Raw genomic sequence first — 19,021 nt, forward strand, 5'->3', positions numbered from 1 at the left:
CCACTAGCTCCCTGTACCAGAGAATAGACTTTACAATCCTTGTGTTAGTCTAGAAATCAGTGAATAGATAAGCACCTGAATCTATAACAGATCTGTTGTCAGTAGATCAAGCTCCCAGACCACTCCACTTCCTGAGGCAGAAATCAGGAACATTTGTGACGTTTGTGTTTTTAATGATTATTGAAAATAACAAATAACCACTGGTAGCATTTTGTAAGAACATCTATAAACAGATGTCTGCATTCACTTAATGAAAAAAGACACATTGGTTGATGTGTGGAAAAAAAAGATAAACACTTTGGGTCTCCCATCTGTGAAATATCAGGCATAAATCACTGGATGAAGAATTAAAGTGGACCAATGAGAAGACTAAGCTGGAACGGGCAGCATTTTGGGAGCTGCTCCTATGGAAGGGAACGTCCCTCTGGCTCGGCCTAGATATTCAGATGTCATTATCTCTATGAAAGCTTATGACCTGCTGAGATTAGGGACCCCTCTGAGGACTCAACTTTTTGGGGCCAAATACATCGTCCTTTGTGCTGCTGAAAGGACCAAACATGCAGTTAGTTATTAAAGTGTTCTTCACATTAACAATTAGGAAACAGGTTCTGTCTCAGAGATGAACATGTTTGGGCGCAAATTATCCAAATAAACTCCAGAAGAAAAAGCAAAATAGTTTTTAGGATTCTGATTGGTGTGGTCACTGTGACAGCAGACTTAAGGGGAAGAAGCTACTGTACACCTCATGGACCTACAAATGGATGTTTGGGGTCCTCTAGTGGAGGTTTTAAATTATTGCAGGTTTTTGTACAGAGTTCTGGTGTTTCCTGTCACTGTGGGCGCCACAGCACAGTAGTACACAGCAGAGTCTGACAGTGCTGCAGAGGAGATCACCAGCTTCGATTGTTTCGCTGTTTTGTTGATGTGAACAGAAAACTCTGAACCAGTTGGATGAATCTGTCCTGCCTCTGTGATGTAGAGCAGGAACTCTGGTCTGGATCTCTGCTGCTGTCGGTACCACTGGATATTGTAGATAGAACCAGAATATTCACAGCTCAAACTGGTGCTTCTTTCCTCTGAAACAGCTTGTTCCCTCTGTTCCTGATTGATGGTGTTCATGGAGCCCATGGCTGTAAAATGAGTCATTAATGACAGTTAGTCTGCTGGAGATTCAAACATGAAGAGACTCAGCAGAGGTCTTACACTCTGTTTTCCTCATGTGATCACAATAAGATTCTTACAGAAAATCAGAGCAAAGCTTTTCTCTGTGCTCTAACACTCACCTATGCAGAGAGAGAAAAGCAGCAAGAAGTAAAGTAACATGTTTTCAGGTAGAGTCAGACAGCAGAGGAACAAAGTTGTTCCACTGCAGCAGAACAAAGACTAAGAAGCTTATCTGGTGCACAGACCTTCTCCTCAACATCAAGCTGCTTTTAGTGCAGCAAACACAAACCATCTCATTGGCTGAGCCCAGTAGTGGTGGGAGGAGTCAGACAAAACATTTTACTGTCTCCTTTTCTCCTAGAACTATGTTTAGTCAGTGAGAGTATTTGTGATCCTGAAGAAGCAGTTGAGGCTGCAGATGGTTGGATTGATTCTGATCACTGCTCCTGTTTCTTTCATTGGATCAACAACAGTATTGTGGGCAAGCAAGGTACTCTGGTTTACTGTGCTGAATCCAGATAGGAGTCACCCTTGGGACGTCATTACGCAACAGAAACCAACATGGATAATGTCAGTCAAACCGGGACTGCTGCCCTCTGAATCTCCTAAAGTAATTTAGCAAATGGCTAAAACTCTGCATTATAAAACCCGTAATATATACAGGTGCATACATCTGCATGTGTCACCCAGTACAAGTCAAGAAATAATGCAATCCTTGTTTAATTCCATGAGGAACGCTATGCCTAAATGTCCTGTCACACAATGGATTGTGGGAATACATTCACTCATAACACTCACATCCATTAATACCAGGATCAAAGACCCGGCGGCACCGGTGGTTGATTATCGGATGACCCAATAAGTGAACCTAAAATCCGGATGGGAGGAGGGGACCGGCGACACTGCCACACCAACCCATCTCATTCCTGCTTCGAGCCTGGCCCCCCACCCCGCACACGGATCGGACCACCCCAAGCAAGAGCCCCCCCCCCGGGACCGGGCCCCCCCAAACTACTTCAACCAGCCACTACACACCCCTCCTTCCAACCTTCCTTGACCCCCAGAAAATTCCCTACATAGATGTGTGTTGGGAAAATGTTGTAGATGGAAGTGTCTAAAATGCAAAATAAAATTGGGATGGGGGACCTCATCAGAAGGTGGGGCCCTCCAGTAAAGACCCCCTCCCCAAAAACCTACCTGTGTGGCAGTGTGATGGAGCAGGCAGAGGGAGGATTTCGGGGAGTGGGAGCAAAGGACTGGGGTGCTTACTGCACTCCCAGGGAGCCAGCTCCCCCGCTGACTCCAATAGGCACCCCCATTCCCCAAGAGCCCCTCCGGAGAGGGGGCCCCTACCAGTCTCATCACCATAGCCCGGGGGCCAGGGACCAGCAGCAGTACCCACCAGCCAGCCAGGCACAACAGGCCCCGAGGCACCCCAGCACACCAGAGGCCGCGGTAGGGCTGGACAGCCGGGCGTACACCGGCCCAGACCCCAAGCAGCACTCCCCACAGAACCCGAACCCCCAAGCCCCACAGGGGCCCCCGCCCGAGGGCAATGCACCCCGGACCCACCCAGCAACAGCACAGCTACAAGGCTAGCAGCCTACGTCCTCCACCACGGAATCCCCCAAGAGCACCGCATGCGGCCGCCGTAGGACCCCCCCGAGGCGCCCCAGGCCCCGCCCCGATGGGGGCAATAGACCCCAGGGCTAGACCCTCCAGGCACCCCACTCCAAGCGCCCCTCCGAGCCCTCCAGGACCCCCAAACCAGCCCCCGCTCCTCATAGGACGCGCCCCACAGCCCCCCACTACACTAAGTGATGGAGCCGATCAAGGGAGACCAGAGAGATCGGTCTGATGGGGATGCAGATGCTGTCTCAAGATTAATATGATCCAACACCAGATCTCTGTACTGATTCATGCTGAGTTTATCCTTACTTTTCCATTTCATGAGGATAGTTTTACTTTGCGACACATAATGCAGTGAAGGCCATGAAAACTAATTTTTTTTAAAGTGAGATTTTACAACCCAGGCACAGTGATAGATCCTTACATACCTGTACCTAGAACCTCTGAACCGGCGTGTATAACCATAACGTGTGAAAATAATTATCTAGTTGATTGCCTGTGCACTGTGGACAGATGTTAGATTGTGCAAAAGCCATCTTGAATAATCTTTGACCTGTATAGTGCACTCTGTGGAGGATTTTGTATTGTATTAATTGTAAATTGGGGTTTCTGGTCATGTTAAAAGTTCTTAGACATATCTGAGCCCAGATGTTTTGTTCAAAGCTGACTGATAAATCCTCCTCCCATTTAATAATAGGAAGAGATATTGTATCATCCAGTTTAGTCAGTGTCCTGTATAATGTAGACAGTAGTTTGGGGGGGTTAACTCTAGAAACTCTGATATATTAGTTGGAATTTTTAAATCTCCATCAATATGCTTAAATTTATTTTTAATTATAGCTTTAATTTGCTCATATTCTAAGAATTTATTTTTGTTAATGCCATATTGCAAATTTAATCTAGCAAATGTGATAAACTCCGTTCCTTCAAATAAATGATCCAGATAGTTAATACCTTTATTCTTCCAGTACGGAAAGTTTATCATATTATTGTTTTGTAGAATGTCAGGGTTATTCCAGATGGGTGTACGACTGCACGGGATAAGTGATGACTTCGTCATTTTTAGAAATTCCCACCATGCTGTCAGGGAAGAGCTGATGTTAATATTTTTAAGACATGGGTGCCGTTTGATCTTAGAGCTAATAAACGGCAAATCTGAAATTATGATATTACTGCATATATCTTGTTCTGTGTCTATCCAGGGCTCATCTAAGGCATTATGTTTTATCCATTTAGAGATGTATTGTAATCTATTTGCTAAGTAGTAGTGTTGGAAGTTAGGTAAATCTAGTCCCCCTCTGTCTTTAGTTTTCTGTAGTGTCTTTAAGCTGATACGAGGGGGGTTGTCCTTCCAAAGAGATTTAGAGATGGAAGGATCTAGAGATTTAAACCATTCAGGTGATGGTTTATTTGGGATCATTGAAAATAGGTAGTTAATTCTGGGTAAGACCATCATTTTAATTGAGGCTACCCAACTTATAAGGGAGATCAGAAGCCATTTCCATCTTTCTAGCAGTGCAATGTTGATAATCATCATTAAAGCATAACAAAAGGTAAAGATGTGGACTAAATCCTAGAAAGTTATAAATAGTTTAAGTAAATGAGGCCCTCTAGTGGTTATAGTGCATTACTATATTGTCTTTGCTCTGCAGGTTCTTGTGCAGAGTTCTGGTGTTTCCTGTTACTGTGGGCCTCAGAGCACAGTAGTACACAGCAGAGTCAGACAGACGGAGATCCTGGATCGTCAGATTTACTGATTTCTTTTGATTCTCTGTGTTGAGATCAGCATTAAATCTGTTTATGCTGAACTTTGGATCATTCTCTGCAGTTCCTGGATAACGCTTCAGCATGTAGGTTGGAGAACTGCCTTCCTTTTGCTGGTACCAGAAAAGATATGGAAATGTGTCAGTGGTTTCAAAAATACATCCCAGAGTCACAGATTCTCCTTCAGCAGCAGCAACATGTCCTTCTGTCTGCGTCACTGAGTCTCCTTTACACTCTGAGGAAGAACAGAACATGCAGAGGAAGAGATGAATCAATAAAGATGATTGATTAAAGGAGAACAATCAGCAGCTTTAAAGACTAACTTTAAAGAATGAACATTAAAGCTCTTCATGTAGAGCTCAGTAATGTGTTCAAGTGTTTGAAGAGGAAACATGTTGAGCTTTCTATCTTACCAAAGAAAAGAGCAGCTAGAATAATCCACAGCCAATGTTCCATCTGTCCAACAAGGTTTAAATCAGCAGGAGAAACTAGCTGATGTTCAACATTCAGTCTGACTATTGTTCTCTTCACAGCAAATCTTATTTTTGACACAATGCTGGAACACAGAGCACAAGGAGAGCTCCGCCTACTGGATGATGGCGCTCTCTAGTGGAGCTAGAAGGTCTTTAACTTAACTACTAATCTAAATTTTTCTTAATTATTTTCAAATGATTTAATCCTTTTTTCTACTTATTTTTGTCACTGTCAAACCCAAATATGTTCACTGTAGATCAACAAAATACCTTTTTTAAAAGCCTTTTTTTTATTAAGTCTTCCTCTTAGGAGCTTATTCCTTGTTGTGGTCATATAGAAAGATTTAACTTTGTATTTTAGAGTGTCCTTTGGATGCGGCGCTGCCTCTCTCAATTAATTCCCTCTTGCTCTGAGGATTCTGGTGGACAAACCTCTATTGTTAGGTTGTTGTGGTAAAGCTAAGTGTCATTTGAAGATAATGGATCTAATGGAACTCATAACATTTTTTATAATGAGCATCTTGTTCCCTACTAGATTGATGAAGAAAATCATGCAACCATTTTTCTATGTCAAAACAATTTCATTTATGCTTTTTTTCACAATTCATCAGTACAATTCCTTCTGGGAGATATAAAAGCAATGTTGGCAGTTTAATATTCTCTTTTATTACGTGATTAAGCATCTTTTTAACTAATAGAATATATGGCAGGGCCAAGAACTAGCTCAACATTTATTACTTTATGACCATCAAAATAGTTTGGGACCAAAATATTAAACTAATTGACAATGATATAACACACTTGATTGTATTAAGTTATTGTTCTGAAAGGAGACAGTAGATTTTATCAAAACACATGACTTGACAGTTCATGAGTTGTAAAAGTTAAAATTAGCTAAAGGCAATTTTTCCCCCCTGGTCCCCTGGTTAAGATGTAAAGAAGCATTAAAAAAAGAAGAATGTAAGGATAGGAGATGAAACTAGACAAATTATGACAAAAAGAACTACAACAGAGATAAAAAAACGAGGCTGCTAAGAAAACAGAGACAGTAAAACATAAATATAACAATACAATACAATAGATATAGTTTTAGTGTTGACAAGTGTTTATTTGAAAAACAGTTCTCTTTTTCACCAGCAAAGATATGAAGAGTTTGGGTTTATTATTTGAATACAGAGTCCAAAATTCTCTGAGCAATGTTAGAAATTGTATCATTCTAAATCATACTAATTATGTTTTTCATTTGACTTTGTTTTTACATATTTGTTTCCATTTGAATTTCTGGTTTCTGCTGACCCAAATCCAATTCCCATTGCATTTTTGTTTGATTATCTAAAGCAAGGGGTGATTTACCATTAGGCAATACTCCGTTGCCAACTTAGCACTTTAGTCACCAAACTGTTGTTATATTTAGTGACTTTTCAGACCCCTCTAGCACTTTTATTTCAAAAAAGCTCCTAGCGCTACTGGAGACTTTGGCAACAACATCTAAAAGCAGCGAACTCTGCTCTCCAGAGCGAGTAGATTGGTAACCCCGCCTCCTGCTCTCCTCTATCTTGTCAGCTGTCATGATTCATGCAGCTATTATTTCATCCAAATGAAAAATGGAGAACAGATAAGCAGATCATGGCTTGTCTACAGTGAAAAGAAGGACTTGGTTATTTACTTTGGCCTTTTTGGAAACACAGGAAGGAGCAATCAGCTAAGTGAGCTTAGTGCTTGGAAAAATCTTTCATTCCTTTAGAGACAGCATGAAAAGTCAGCTGAGTACAAAACATAGAGAGGAAAACAAGAAGAAAAGGGACAAGAAGAGAGGGACACAACCTAGAACAGATAATGGATGTCTATTCTATTAACATTTCTCTATCTGTAGAATGGGGCTGTTTTATGTTTTTGTGTTCTCAATTCAGAGGGCCCCCTGCCTGTCCTTGCCTAGGGCCTCAAATTTCCCTAAATCCGCCCCTGATTTAAAGTACTGTCTAAAGATATTTGGTTTGGTAACTCTGTACAATAAGGTAAAAACATTTGATTAACTATTGGAGAACACCCAGAGAACTAAGAATGAACTAATTTGTAGTTAACTGGTACTTACTACACCCAACCCAGCCTTACCAAGGAACTACTGCTTAGTTATCTGGGAAATACTAATCAAGAACTAATGTGTAGTTACCAAGGACAGCAAGGAGAAACTAATAAGAAACTAATGAGTAGTTAACTAGTACTTCTAACAATACTGGTTCTTTGCTGCAACATTAGAGTAGAAATGATCAGTGTTGGTTCTAAATATACCCTTAACCTGTGAAGTCACAGTTTATGGAAAGCTATACTGAGTACCAAATTATTGCCTAGATTTTGTTTTAGGAAGTTAATCGAGCCAAGCATCATATCAAGTGGTTCCAAGGATCTATTCATTACCTCATCAGTATCTGACCATTATCAAATGCTTTTGTCAGCCCTAAAGTAAAGTGAAACCACAGATTTTTTCCTCCTTCCAGGTACCTTAGCAGTAGTCCTATAATAATGCTGGGCTCGGTGTATCTCATTAAGTATTGGTTAACTAGCCATTAGTTCCTGCTTAGTTCCCTTGGTGTTCTCTAGTAGGTAATCAATGTTGTGTAGCTTTTTGTAAAGTGATACTTCTTGGTTTTGATTGAACCTTTCATCTTCTTTTGACACGTTGCTCACCATATTCTGATAATACAATATTCAAAACATAATAATTAGGTAGGCATCCAGCACACTGCTCTTAACTGGTTTAGATCATATCTGCCTGACTGATCTTTCTGTTGCAAAATTGGCAATACTGAATTGTCTAGTGTGGCTTTATCCTACGGGGTCCCACAGGGCTAAATTTTAGGGTCCCTGCTCTTTTCTTTGTATTTGTTGTCACTTGGTTCTATACTGAGAAGACATGGAATTTATTTCCATTTTTATGCTGATGATACCAGATCTATTTGCCCCTAAAGCAATGGGATGTTTTTACAGTGGTCATTTTTTTAATTGATTAGTTGACATTAAAGCCTGGCTGGCCCTGAACTTACAATTTTAATAAAAACAAACTGCCTGGAATAAAATGGGGACCTGTCCAGGGTGTACCCCGCCTCCCCACCGATTGGCAGCTGGAGATAGGCAACAACACCCCTCACGACCCCAGCTGCAATAAGGGTGCCAGAAAATGGATGCATGGATGAATAAGAAGAAACTGAGGTTAAAGTGTTAGGATCAAATCACCCCTATGACTCCACTACTATAGACCTACTGTAGGACCCCTAACACCAGATTTTAAATTTGAGTGGATGTGCTCTCTTCGTCCTCTGGCATGGGAGCTGCCTTGGAGCTCGTCTGCCTGGCTGTGTGTTTCCTGGACGGGGCCGCCTTTTACAGCTGCTTTTTGTATCTCTGCTTCTGTCTCCTTGAACCCCAGTCGGCCTCGGCAGATGGCCGCTCACACTGAGCCTGGTTCTGCTGGAGGTTTCTTCCTGTTAAAAGGGAGTTTTTCCTCTCCACTGTCGCTACAAGCATGCTTAGTGTGGGGGATTGTATTTGAGTCAATGAGTCAATGCAATCAACTGGTTTTCCTTAGATAGAAAACTTTGTATCAATTTGACTGTATGATCTGGTTGAACTGTAAAGTGCCTTGAGATGACATGTGTTGTGAATTTGGCGCTATATAAATAAACTGAATTGAATTGAATTGAAATTAAATCCACTGTAATAAACATGGGTTTTAAGGTGGATAGTGATTTTAAATTGGGAAAGCAAATTGGAGCCTTTTGAGATTTTACTTTTATCAGTTAAGAATATTTGCAAACCTAGACATTTTTCTCTCAACACAGCCTGGGGTTAGCAGAACAGCAGCTCCTGCAGGTACCGAGATTTAAGAGGAAGCTCAAAGAGGGAGGCTCCTTCACTGGTAAACTTTAACACTCAGTTTACAACTTAGTTTTATTCACTGGAATTTAACAGCTTAAACCTGTGTAATATGCTAAAGTCATGTTGTTCCATTCTTGCATGATGTGTGAGCTTTCTCTGTTGCTGGCTGAGTTGTTGAGCTATCTGTTGGGATCCCAGGCAGAGCTTATCATTGTGTAATCTTCCACATTTACTTCTAGTTAATAGACTTTCTTCTCCGAAAATTACAATTTATTTTGACCAGGCAAAATAGGTTAACAATGTGTAGCACTTTAGGTTTAGTTCTATCTGGAACTCCAATGAACAAATCTGTTGCCTAAAAGGAGAAATGTTCAGCAAAACCTTCCAAGAAGACTGGGTGAAGCGTCACCTGGAATCAGCAGGACCTAGCTCATTTTTGATCAGACTGAGCGACTGCGATTCTGGCCAAAAACCCTCATTTGGATCAACCATGAGCTAGATTCCACTGACTACGCTGAGCTTGAATATCCAATATCCAGCTTCTAAACAACTTCACCACAGTATGATAATGCATGACAGCTTTTAACAAATCAAATGATCACCATTTATATATTGACTTGTGGAATTGCGACGGTCATTATAGCAGCATAGACGGTATAACAGTTGTGACTCATCCTAGTACGAATATGTAGGAGCCACCGTGGGGCATCTGATTAAAATGCAGACATGATGAACAGGTCCAGAGTATTTATTGAAGTTGTATCTTGAGTTGTAAAACTGAAGTTATATAAGTTGTGTTTCTATAAGTAAACAGAATAGAACAGTGCCTTTAGAAACATATAGCCTACATGGTGACTAAATCATTAATAGCAAAGCATGGCTAATAATATATGAACACACATGGGCAATGGCTAACTAAACATTACTACAGAAATGTACTACACAGCAATATAAAACAGATTATCCAGCTAGAAGCCTCATATCCATTTTTACATGGCAGGAAAAGTTATTGCTTCATTGTTTAATTAACCATGGCAACCACGGCAAACCGCGTTACACGCTATAAAAGCAAGCGTCGGCGACATACGCGGATATTAATTACAACACTCTACAAACTAGCATGAACAGCTCACCCAAAAACAAGAAATGCCAAAACTTACGGTTTATGAACGCACAACGTTCAAACAGCCCAAAGGTCCACAGAACACAAGGGGTCCTTTCACCTCTCTGTCTCTCCGACCACTAGCGTGTGCAAATGCGCCCTCGGACTCGCACCCCAGTTAACTCCACAGGTGTAGTCACGCCCAGGACGCATGGACAGCCAGCAAGAGGCTGCCTGCTCATATGAACGGTTCCTCGTCCTTCACAACAATAACGTTATGCGTAATTGTCATTGTGCTTGTTACTGTGCAGCACGCACACACGGTAACTGTCATGAGGCATGATTTTTAAGGTTTATGAGTAATATTTCTGTAGTTCCTGGGACAAACCAAATAAAAAAAAAACTGTTATTCATTGTCTTCTCTGTCAGGACAATACTTTATCAGTATCAAATAATTACCAAGAACAACATTTGTGAATTTGCTTTTTTTTTTTCTTCCTTAAAATTATGTCAGTCTCACATAGTGTATTGGACCTTTCCCTCCACCCGAAAAAGAATTCTAGAATGTGAACACAACATGTGTTGTCTTCTGACTAATCTAGTTATGTGGGCTAATGTTTCAGGGACTGTGGAGGAAAACAAAACCCTAATAAAGTTTACAGCAAAAAATGAGGGGCAGAAAAAGTTCACTACAAAGCAACTCCGGGAGTGCGCAGCCTTACCTGCTGTTTTAACAGTTCTATGGATAGTGGACCTGGACATATTAGAAACAGGGTAGAACAAACCAGGGCAAGCCAGTTAACATTTATCAGAACTTCCAGCTGGTAGCCATGGTCCTGTTCTCTCCTCAGCAGGCACTGCAGGGCATGCATGGCCTTCCTACTCAGTCTGAAGTCCTAGATGAGTTCCAACTCCACGTCAAACCACAAGCGCAGAATGGGTACATTCCTGTTCAACCTACAGTAGGTTAGTGGTCATCCACTCTGGAACAGATTAGGCAACAACAACAAACAGTTTATAAGCATAGAAAAAGAAAGAAAGCTTTTAGTTTAGTTTTTTATTTATGCATGAAGAGAATACATAATTTTTCTTTTTAAAAGTATTCATAACTCTGTGGCAGCATAAGTGCGAGTTGAAGAATATTCCTTAAAAACAATGGGGTGTAGGGCCAAAAGGAAATCGTTTTTAACTTTAGCAGGTTAGCTACAGCTGCACAGTGGACTGTATTGCGTTTGTTTGATTCATTGTTTGCTTTCTTTCTCCTTGTGTCACACGCTAATGACCCAAAGGCTGTACCATGTGTGAAAAAATAACAATGCTAATAAGGAGGTTATTCCTTTTTCAAAAGAAACAACTAGGGATAGTAGCTAGCCTTAAGGCTAACACTGCGCCATAACAAATGAGCCCACATACTGAAAACAGATCAATAATAAGCCGTCTTTGGTTTTCCACATTTCTTCACTGTTGGTTGCTCTTAAAGGAGCTGGAGATTGCTCCCTCAGTGGTTATCTCTTTTTACTCTTTTCATTTCACAAACTCCTTAGCAGTTATGTTAAAAATAAATAAAATAAATACATTTTAGTCCACAAACATCTTCATTCACATGTTCACTTAAATTTTCCCATTGTATGTTCACATTTATGAATTGCATCTAGAGATATCAAACATATTTTCGATTATAACTATAGATATAAAATAATACATTATAGAAAACAATGGCTTAAAGGTCATGAAATCGGGGTCAGTCTGTGAAAGCTGCCTGTAGGAACTTTAAATGTCCAACAGGTGTCAGTATTCAGTGACACAGAACCAACACATTATCAATACAGTTTGCAAATGTGTCAACGCTTCATGACGCCTCATGAACCCATCACTAACGGACAGTATTGACCCAAACAACAAAAAAACCTTCAGAGTAATCCTATAGTTATCAGGCATTCTATGAGTTTTTGTGAACTTTTAAAAATTTGAAGCTTACCTGTTTGCAAACAGGGAAACATACTTGTTCCCATGAATAAAATTGTCCTATATTATATTAGATATTTCACCAATAACAGTGCCCCGCTGGGCTGTGTCACAGAGACATATGACCAATAGGACTTGACTCTCTAGATTTCGCAAGATGTGAGTTTAGAGCGAGATTACGCAAGACATGCACAGATTTATGCGGATTCAGCCTTTGAGGGGATGCTTCATGTTCCTCCTAAATATAGATCTCATTCAAAAGCTCCAGGAATGTGGGTGGAGCAATTCTCCTCTCTCTTAGCCTAAGACTCAAAAGCATCATATCAGACTTGGTGGACTTGGTAAATAAGATTGATCTTATTAAAAATAAGATCATAAGCACTCCTCTATCCGCGATTGTACCTGAGGTAGTCATGGAATCTGAACCGGGTTTAGACTGCTTTGATCCAGTTGAACTCTCTGAATTAGCAAAATTATTGTCTTCATCTAAGCCTTCAACTTGTATGTTAGATCCAGTTCCAACCAGGTTATTTAAGGAGGTATTCCCTTTGATCTCCTCCTCCATTTTAGATGTGATTAATCTATCTCTGTTACAGGGATATGTACCTAAAGCTTTTAAGATTGCTGTAATTAAACCTCTGCTTAAGAAACCGTCTCTTGACCCAGATGACTTGGTCAATTATAGACCTATATCCAATCTTCCTTTCTTATCCAAAATTCTTGAGAAAGTAGTTGCCAAACAAGTTTGCGATCACTTCCACCATAATGAACTTTTTGAAGAGTTTCAGTCTGGCTTTAGAGCTCATCATAGCACTGAAACAGCTCTGGTGAAAGTCACTAATGATATTCTCATGGCCTCAGATAATGGACTTGTATCTGTGCTCGTCCTGTTGGATCTTAGTGCTGCATTTGATACAGTTGACCATAATATTCTTTTAGAAAGACTTGAATATTTTGTTGGAATTAAAGGAACAGCACTAGACTGGTTTAAATCTTATCTATCTGATCGAATTCAGTTTGTTCATGTTAATGATAGATCTTCAACACGCTCAAAGGTTACCTGTGGAGTACCACAGGGATCAGTGCTAGGACCAATTCTCTTTACTTTATACATGCTCCCAATTGGTAGAATTATTAGACAGCATGGGATTAATTTCCACTGTTATGCTGATGATACCCAGCTATATCTGTCTATAAATCCAGATGAAGCTAACCCATTACATAGATTACAGGCATGTCTTGAAGACATAAAAACCTGGATGACTCTTAACTTTCTGCTTCTGAATGCAGACAAAACAGAAGTTATAGTCTTTGGACCAGAGTCTCTGAAAAAGAAACTGATTAGCCAGTCACTTCATTTGGATGGGATTAAACTGATTTCAGATAATAAAGTAAAAAATCTTGTTGTTATTTTTGATCAGGACCTGTCATTTAAATCCCATATCAAAGAGGTTTCTAGAATTTCCTTCTTTCATCTGAGGAACATTGCAAAAATTAGAAATATCCTGTCCAGGGGTGATGCTGAGAAACTAGTCCATGCATTTGTTACTTCAAGGCTGGACTATTGTAATTCTTTACTATCAGGAAGTCCACAAACTGTAGTTAAAAGCCTTCAGCTGATCCAAAATGCTGCAGCCAGAGTTCTAATGAAAATGAAAAAGAGAGATCATATCTCTCCTATCCTGGCTTCTCTTCATTGGCTTCCTGTTAAATCAAGAATAGAATTTAAAATCCTCCTTCTCACATATAAAGCCTTAAATGGCCAAGCTCCATCTGATATCAGAGATCTGATTGTTCCTTATGTTCCTAACAGAGCACTTCGCTCTCAATCTGCAGGTTTACTAGTGGTTCCTAGAATTTCTAAAAGTAGAATGGGAGGCAGATCTTTTAGTTATCAGGCTCCTCTCCTGTGGAACCAACTACCAGTTTTAGTCCGTGAGGCAGACACCCTGTCTACTTTTAAGGCTAGGCTTAAAACTTTCATTTTTGATAAAGCTTATAGTTAGGGTGGCTCAGGTTATCCTGAGCTATCTCTATAGTTATGCTGCTATAGGCTTAGACTTTTGGAGGACATAGGGACCCCCATTTCATCATTCTGCTTCATTCTCTCTCTGTTCTCCTATTCTGCAGAATCTGTTAGTTCAATCTCTAACCTTCTGCTCTCTCTGCTTTTCCTCAGAGTAGCTTTGCCTCGTCTGTTCCTGTTTGGCTGTGACGTCATCCTGAAAAAAACATCAGCTGTGCTGCTTCCATCAACACCCTTGTTAATAGATGTTGGAGATCGGCCTGTTTTCCAGTGTGGTCCTGTTTCTCTGACCGTGGCTGAGTGGATGTGCTTTCTTCGTCCTCTGGCATGGGAGCTGCCTTGGAGCTCGTCTGCCTGGCTGTGTGTTTCCTGGACGGGGCCGCCTTTTACAGCTGCTTTTTGTATCTCTGCTTCTGTCTCCTTGAACCCCAGTCGGCCTCGGCAGATGGCCGCTCACACTGAGCCTGGTTCTGCTGGAGGTTTCTTCCTGTTAAAAGGGAGTTTTTCCTCTCCACTGTCGCTACAAGCATGCTTAGTGTGGGGGATTGTATTTGAGTCAATGAGTCAATGCAATCAACTGGTTTTCCTTAGATAGAAAACTTTGTATCAATTTGACTGTATGATCTGGTTGAACTGTAAAGTGCCTTGAGATGACATGTGTTGTGAATTTGGCGCTATATAAATAAACTGAATTGAATTGAATTGAACCTTTGAGGAGTTGCTCAATTTGTGCCTTGTCTTTGGAGGAAGGTGGTAGGCCACCTTTTTGGAGAACTTTATTCAGAACCCTCTCCAGTCTCTGTTAGGTTTCTGTTTCTGTTATGTTTTTCTTTTGATGTTCAGTTTTGCTTTGCTCCTGGTTTTATTAATTTTTTTTATGGTTTAATTCTTATTTTGTTGTGTTCTTTGGGTTTTTCTCAGTTACTGTCTCAGTCTTGGTTCTATTATATTTTCTTTTTAGTGTTCAGTTTTGCTTTACTCCTTGTTTTCTAGTTTTAGTGGTTTTATTTTTATTTTTGCTGTGTTCTCTGGTCATTCTTAGTTACTGTTTCAGTCTTGGCTCTGTTATGTTTTTCTTTTGAGTTTTCAGTTTTGCTTTGCTCCTTGTTTTATATTCTTTGTGGTTTAATTGTTATTTTGTTGTGTTTTCTAGTTATTTCCAGTCTTCTAGGTTTTTCTTATGTCTTCGCCTCTGCTGCCCTCTTGTGTTCTCCTTTTTCCCTAGCTCTTTTCCTCTCCTGCCCTGTGCTCACCTGTTCCCAATCTGCTCATTAGTCCCTCTTCAGTTTTTGTTTGCTGGGTCCTCGTCTAACCTCGTCAGTCTTCCTCCAACTCGTCTCTCTGAGCCCTCCTCCTGGTTACAGTTCTTACCCTGATGACTCTTAGGTTTTTGTGACGTTTGACTTGCAGGGCTTGATGTTAACCATTGCCCGATCGCCCGGGGCAAGTAGTTTTTATTGTCAGGAGAGTACAAATTTCATTGCATTTGCCTGCTGGGCAAGTGCAATGATCGCAAAAAAAAAATTATTTATCACTCAAATTACTTTAAAATCACCAACATTCGCTGAAAACGACCCACGAGCGTTGCAGGCGCCATTTTTGTTGTTTTGTACACATTCTCGCGTGATTTGAAAAAAGCCGCGTGATAACCTTAGATGATAAATTATCGGTTAAGGATTAGGAAAATTGAAATAATTGTATGCCATGCGCACAGTGTACATCTTTCTAACATATGGCAGTCTTCTGTACAGTGATGCAGGTCATACATTAAAAAACTGTTCATTAAATTTTTTTCTCTGAGACATTGGAGAGGTGCATTTAAATGTTATAGAGCTAAACATGTTAAATTGGTGACCTGTTATGTTATTATTATTGTCTTGTTGCTGCATTTATTTTGAGGGCCCGGTGGCGCCAGTGTACGGCAGTCCCGCTTCTGTCAGTGAGCCCCAGGGCAGCTGTGGCTACAATGTAGCTTGCCACCATCAGTGTGTGTGTGAATGGGTCAATGAATGTAGTGTAAAGCACTTTGGTCAAGTCTCCTAACTTGAATAAAGGCGCTATATAAGTACATGCCATTTACCATTTGTCAGGGAAAACTAATCCATAGTCAGTTAAAAGTCAGGGAATTCTGAAATGATGTCAGACTGTGGAAACTCTGTATAAAATATGATTCTCTAGAAAAGTCACATTATGTTAATAGTATTATCTTGTATCAACATACCGTGACTCTAAAATAAAAGTTATTCATTTGTGACATTGACTTCTGTCTTGTGATTTATCTTAAGTTTTTAACCTGTCAAGTTTTTTTTTTAGATTTTTAACATTACAATTTATGTTTTTCCAAGCACACAACAGTTTAAAGCAAAGTTTAGTTTAAAAAGAAAGTGCAGGAAGGATTGAAAAGCATGTTATCACAGTAATGTAGGCTTGAGTTCATTATCTGACGCATGCAGATACACACCAGGAACCTGGAAACTTAAAAAATACTGAATTACAAAAAACATTAAAAAAAACAAACATGTTTCATTGATATATATACAAAAATAAATATTAGGAACTATATTTATCAAACATTATACTGGGCAAGTAAAAATTGTTTCTGGGCAAATGAAATGTGAAAGCCACTATTTTTTGGCAAAAAACAAATCTATAGTACTTTTCTTTCCCCTTGTCTACAACAGCAATGTGCAGCTGATGATACCACCACCATGCTTGTAGCTTTCACAGCAGATCTGTCTCTAATCCTCACTGCTTCACTCCTCTGTTTTCTTTGTCCCAGCAGTCAATCAGCAGTTTAACAGTGTGTGAGGCCCTCTGGTGGATGTATTGAAGGTTTTTGTACAGAGTTCTGGTGTTTCCTGTCACTGTGGGCTCCAGGGCACAGTAGTACACAGCAGAGTCTGACAGTGCAGCAGAGGAGATCAGCAGCTTTGATTGTTTCACCGTTTTGTTGATGTGAACAGAAAACTCTGAACCACTTGGATGAATCAGTCCTCCTTCTGTGATGTAGAGCAGGAACTCTGGTCTGGATCTCTCCTGCTGTCGGTACCACTGGATATTGTTGATAGAACCAGTATATTCACAGCTCAAACTGGTGCTTCTTCCCTCTGAAACAGCTTGTTCCCTCTGTTCCTGTTTGATGGTGTTCATGGAGCCCATGGCTGTAAAAAAGGAGTCATTAATGTCAGTTAAACATAAAGAGATTCAGCAGAGGTTCTTTACTCTGTGCTCCACATGTGATCACAATAAGGTTAAAAGAGAAAATCAGAGCAAAGCTTTTCTCTGTGCTCTAACACTCACCTATGCAGAGAGAGAAAAGCAGCAAGAAGTAAAGAAACATGTTTTCAGGTAGAGTCAGACAGCAGAGGAACAAAGTTGTTCCACTGCAGCAGAATAAAGACTAAGAAGCTTCTCTGGTGCACAGACCTTCTCCTCAACATCAAGCTGCTTTTAGTGCAGCAAACACAAACCATCTCATTGGCTGAACCCAGCAGTGGGGGGAGGAGTCAGAGAAAACATTTTACTGTCAGTGAGAGTATTGGTGACCCTGAGGAAGCAACTGAAGCTGCAGATGGTTGGACTGATTTTAATCACAGCTCCTCTTTCTTTCGTGGGATCAACTATAGGAACTCCATAACAGGAACGAAATAGGAATTGTGGGTAAGCATGGTACTCTGGACTACTGTGCTGAACCTGGATAGGAGTCAGCCTTATTGAGGTAATTATGCAACAGAAACCAACATGAAAGATGTGAGTCAAAACTCCGACTGCTGCCCTCTGAAAAGCTTAAAGTAATGTAGCAAATGGTAAAAACTCTCCATTATAAAACCTGTAATATATACAGGTGCATACATCTGCATGTGTCACCCAGCAGTACACGTGAAGAAATAATGTAATCCTTGTTTAATTCCATGAGGAAGGCTGTATCTAAATGTCCTGTCCTAGTCACTCTTTTTTCTCCTCAAGATTTGTTCAACATATGAACTGTTTCCATAAAAAGTGTGTAACTTGTTTAGGTTAACTCTGTGGGAAAACCTTTACAGCTGCCCTTTGTAGAATTTAAGTTAGTGAGAGAACATTTGTCCAATTAGAGCAGGGAAGAACATTGAGGTCCTTGTTCATCAAAGTACATCCATATTTTGTATAAACACCTTGAAGGCATCCACTATATGTCAAAATAACCATAGCAACGGTGTTACCAGTCATTCAGAGACTTTTTTTCACACATAAGGGATATTTTTCACAAGCAACCAGCCACTTAAAGAAAGACACCTGCTCTTCACCAAAGAAACCTGCTAAAAGTAGTTTCTCTGCTCAAATCTGTTTGATTCTACAAACTTCAAACAACTCTATCTGTCATTATTCTGCCCTTTTTGGTTCTGTTTAAGTTTCCTTTTTAGTTCCTTTTTGATTTATGTAATTCTGTGTTTTCTTTTCAATTTTGTGTCATATAGTTTTTTTTTTGTTATATTTAAGCAGTGTTGTATTTTCTGAGTTACTCTCTGTTGCCCCCTTGGGCCCGTCTCCTTTCCCCTAGCTCCCTTCTAGTTAGTTCTATCCACACCTGCTCCCTATCAGCTGATTAGACCACCATCTTTCTGTCAGGGGCATCTCACCGCAAGTACGCTGTGAAGGACAATTAATGTTTAAAACAGTTCAAGATGTCACAGTGATTGAAATGACTACAGATTTCATCAGAATAATTATATATTATAGTATAAAATAATCCTGAGATGAACCATGCCAAAGCCCACCACTACATTTACAAGACGCATTTGCACATCACAGAGGTGCACAGCTGTTTAATAAGAAGGCTTTTTATTCATAGACAGATGGAGCCCTTATAGCAAAATGAGTGCAATCAGAGCTCTGTTGGAGATCTATTTGATGTGGATTGATTCTGTTAGGATCCAGTTTGTGTGGGTTGTTCTTGTGTTTCCCTCTCTCCACCACCAGGCGGTGCCCTGTCCTCGTTGGGCTCCCTGCACACCTGCGGTGCATTGGGATTAAACCCCCACAAACTGC

At 40.3% G+C, this 19,021-nt stretch overlaps 3 gene segments (V, D, J or C); all 3 read right to left on the reverse strand.

Annotated features, from left to right (window-relative positions):
- Positions 1-19,021, reverse strand: part of LOC119798159 — a 38,137-nt gene that overhangs the window by 15,736 nt on the left and 3,380 nt on the right.
- LOC119798161 lies at positions 762-1,363 on the reverse strand. The segment is given in 2 exon segments: positions 762-1,130; positions 1,284-1,363. Coding segments are annotated over 2 exon segments (378 nt in total).
- On the reverse strand, positions 16,598-17,457 carry LOC119798160. The segment is given in 2 exon segments: positions 16,598-17,157; positions 17,297-17,457. Coding segments are annotated over 2 exon segments (456 nt in total).

This window comes from Cyprinodon tularosa, unplaced genomic scaffold (assembly GCF_016077235.1).
Source record: "Cyprinodon tularosa strain WSP-4 unplaced genomic scaffold, ASM1607723v1 ctg612, whole genome shotgun sequence".
Lineage (NCBI taxonomy): Eukaryota > Metazoa > Chordata > Actinopteri > Cyprinodontiformes > Cyprinodontidae > Cyprinodon > Cyprinodon tularosa.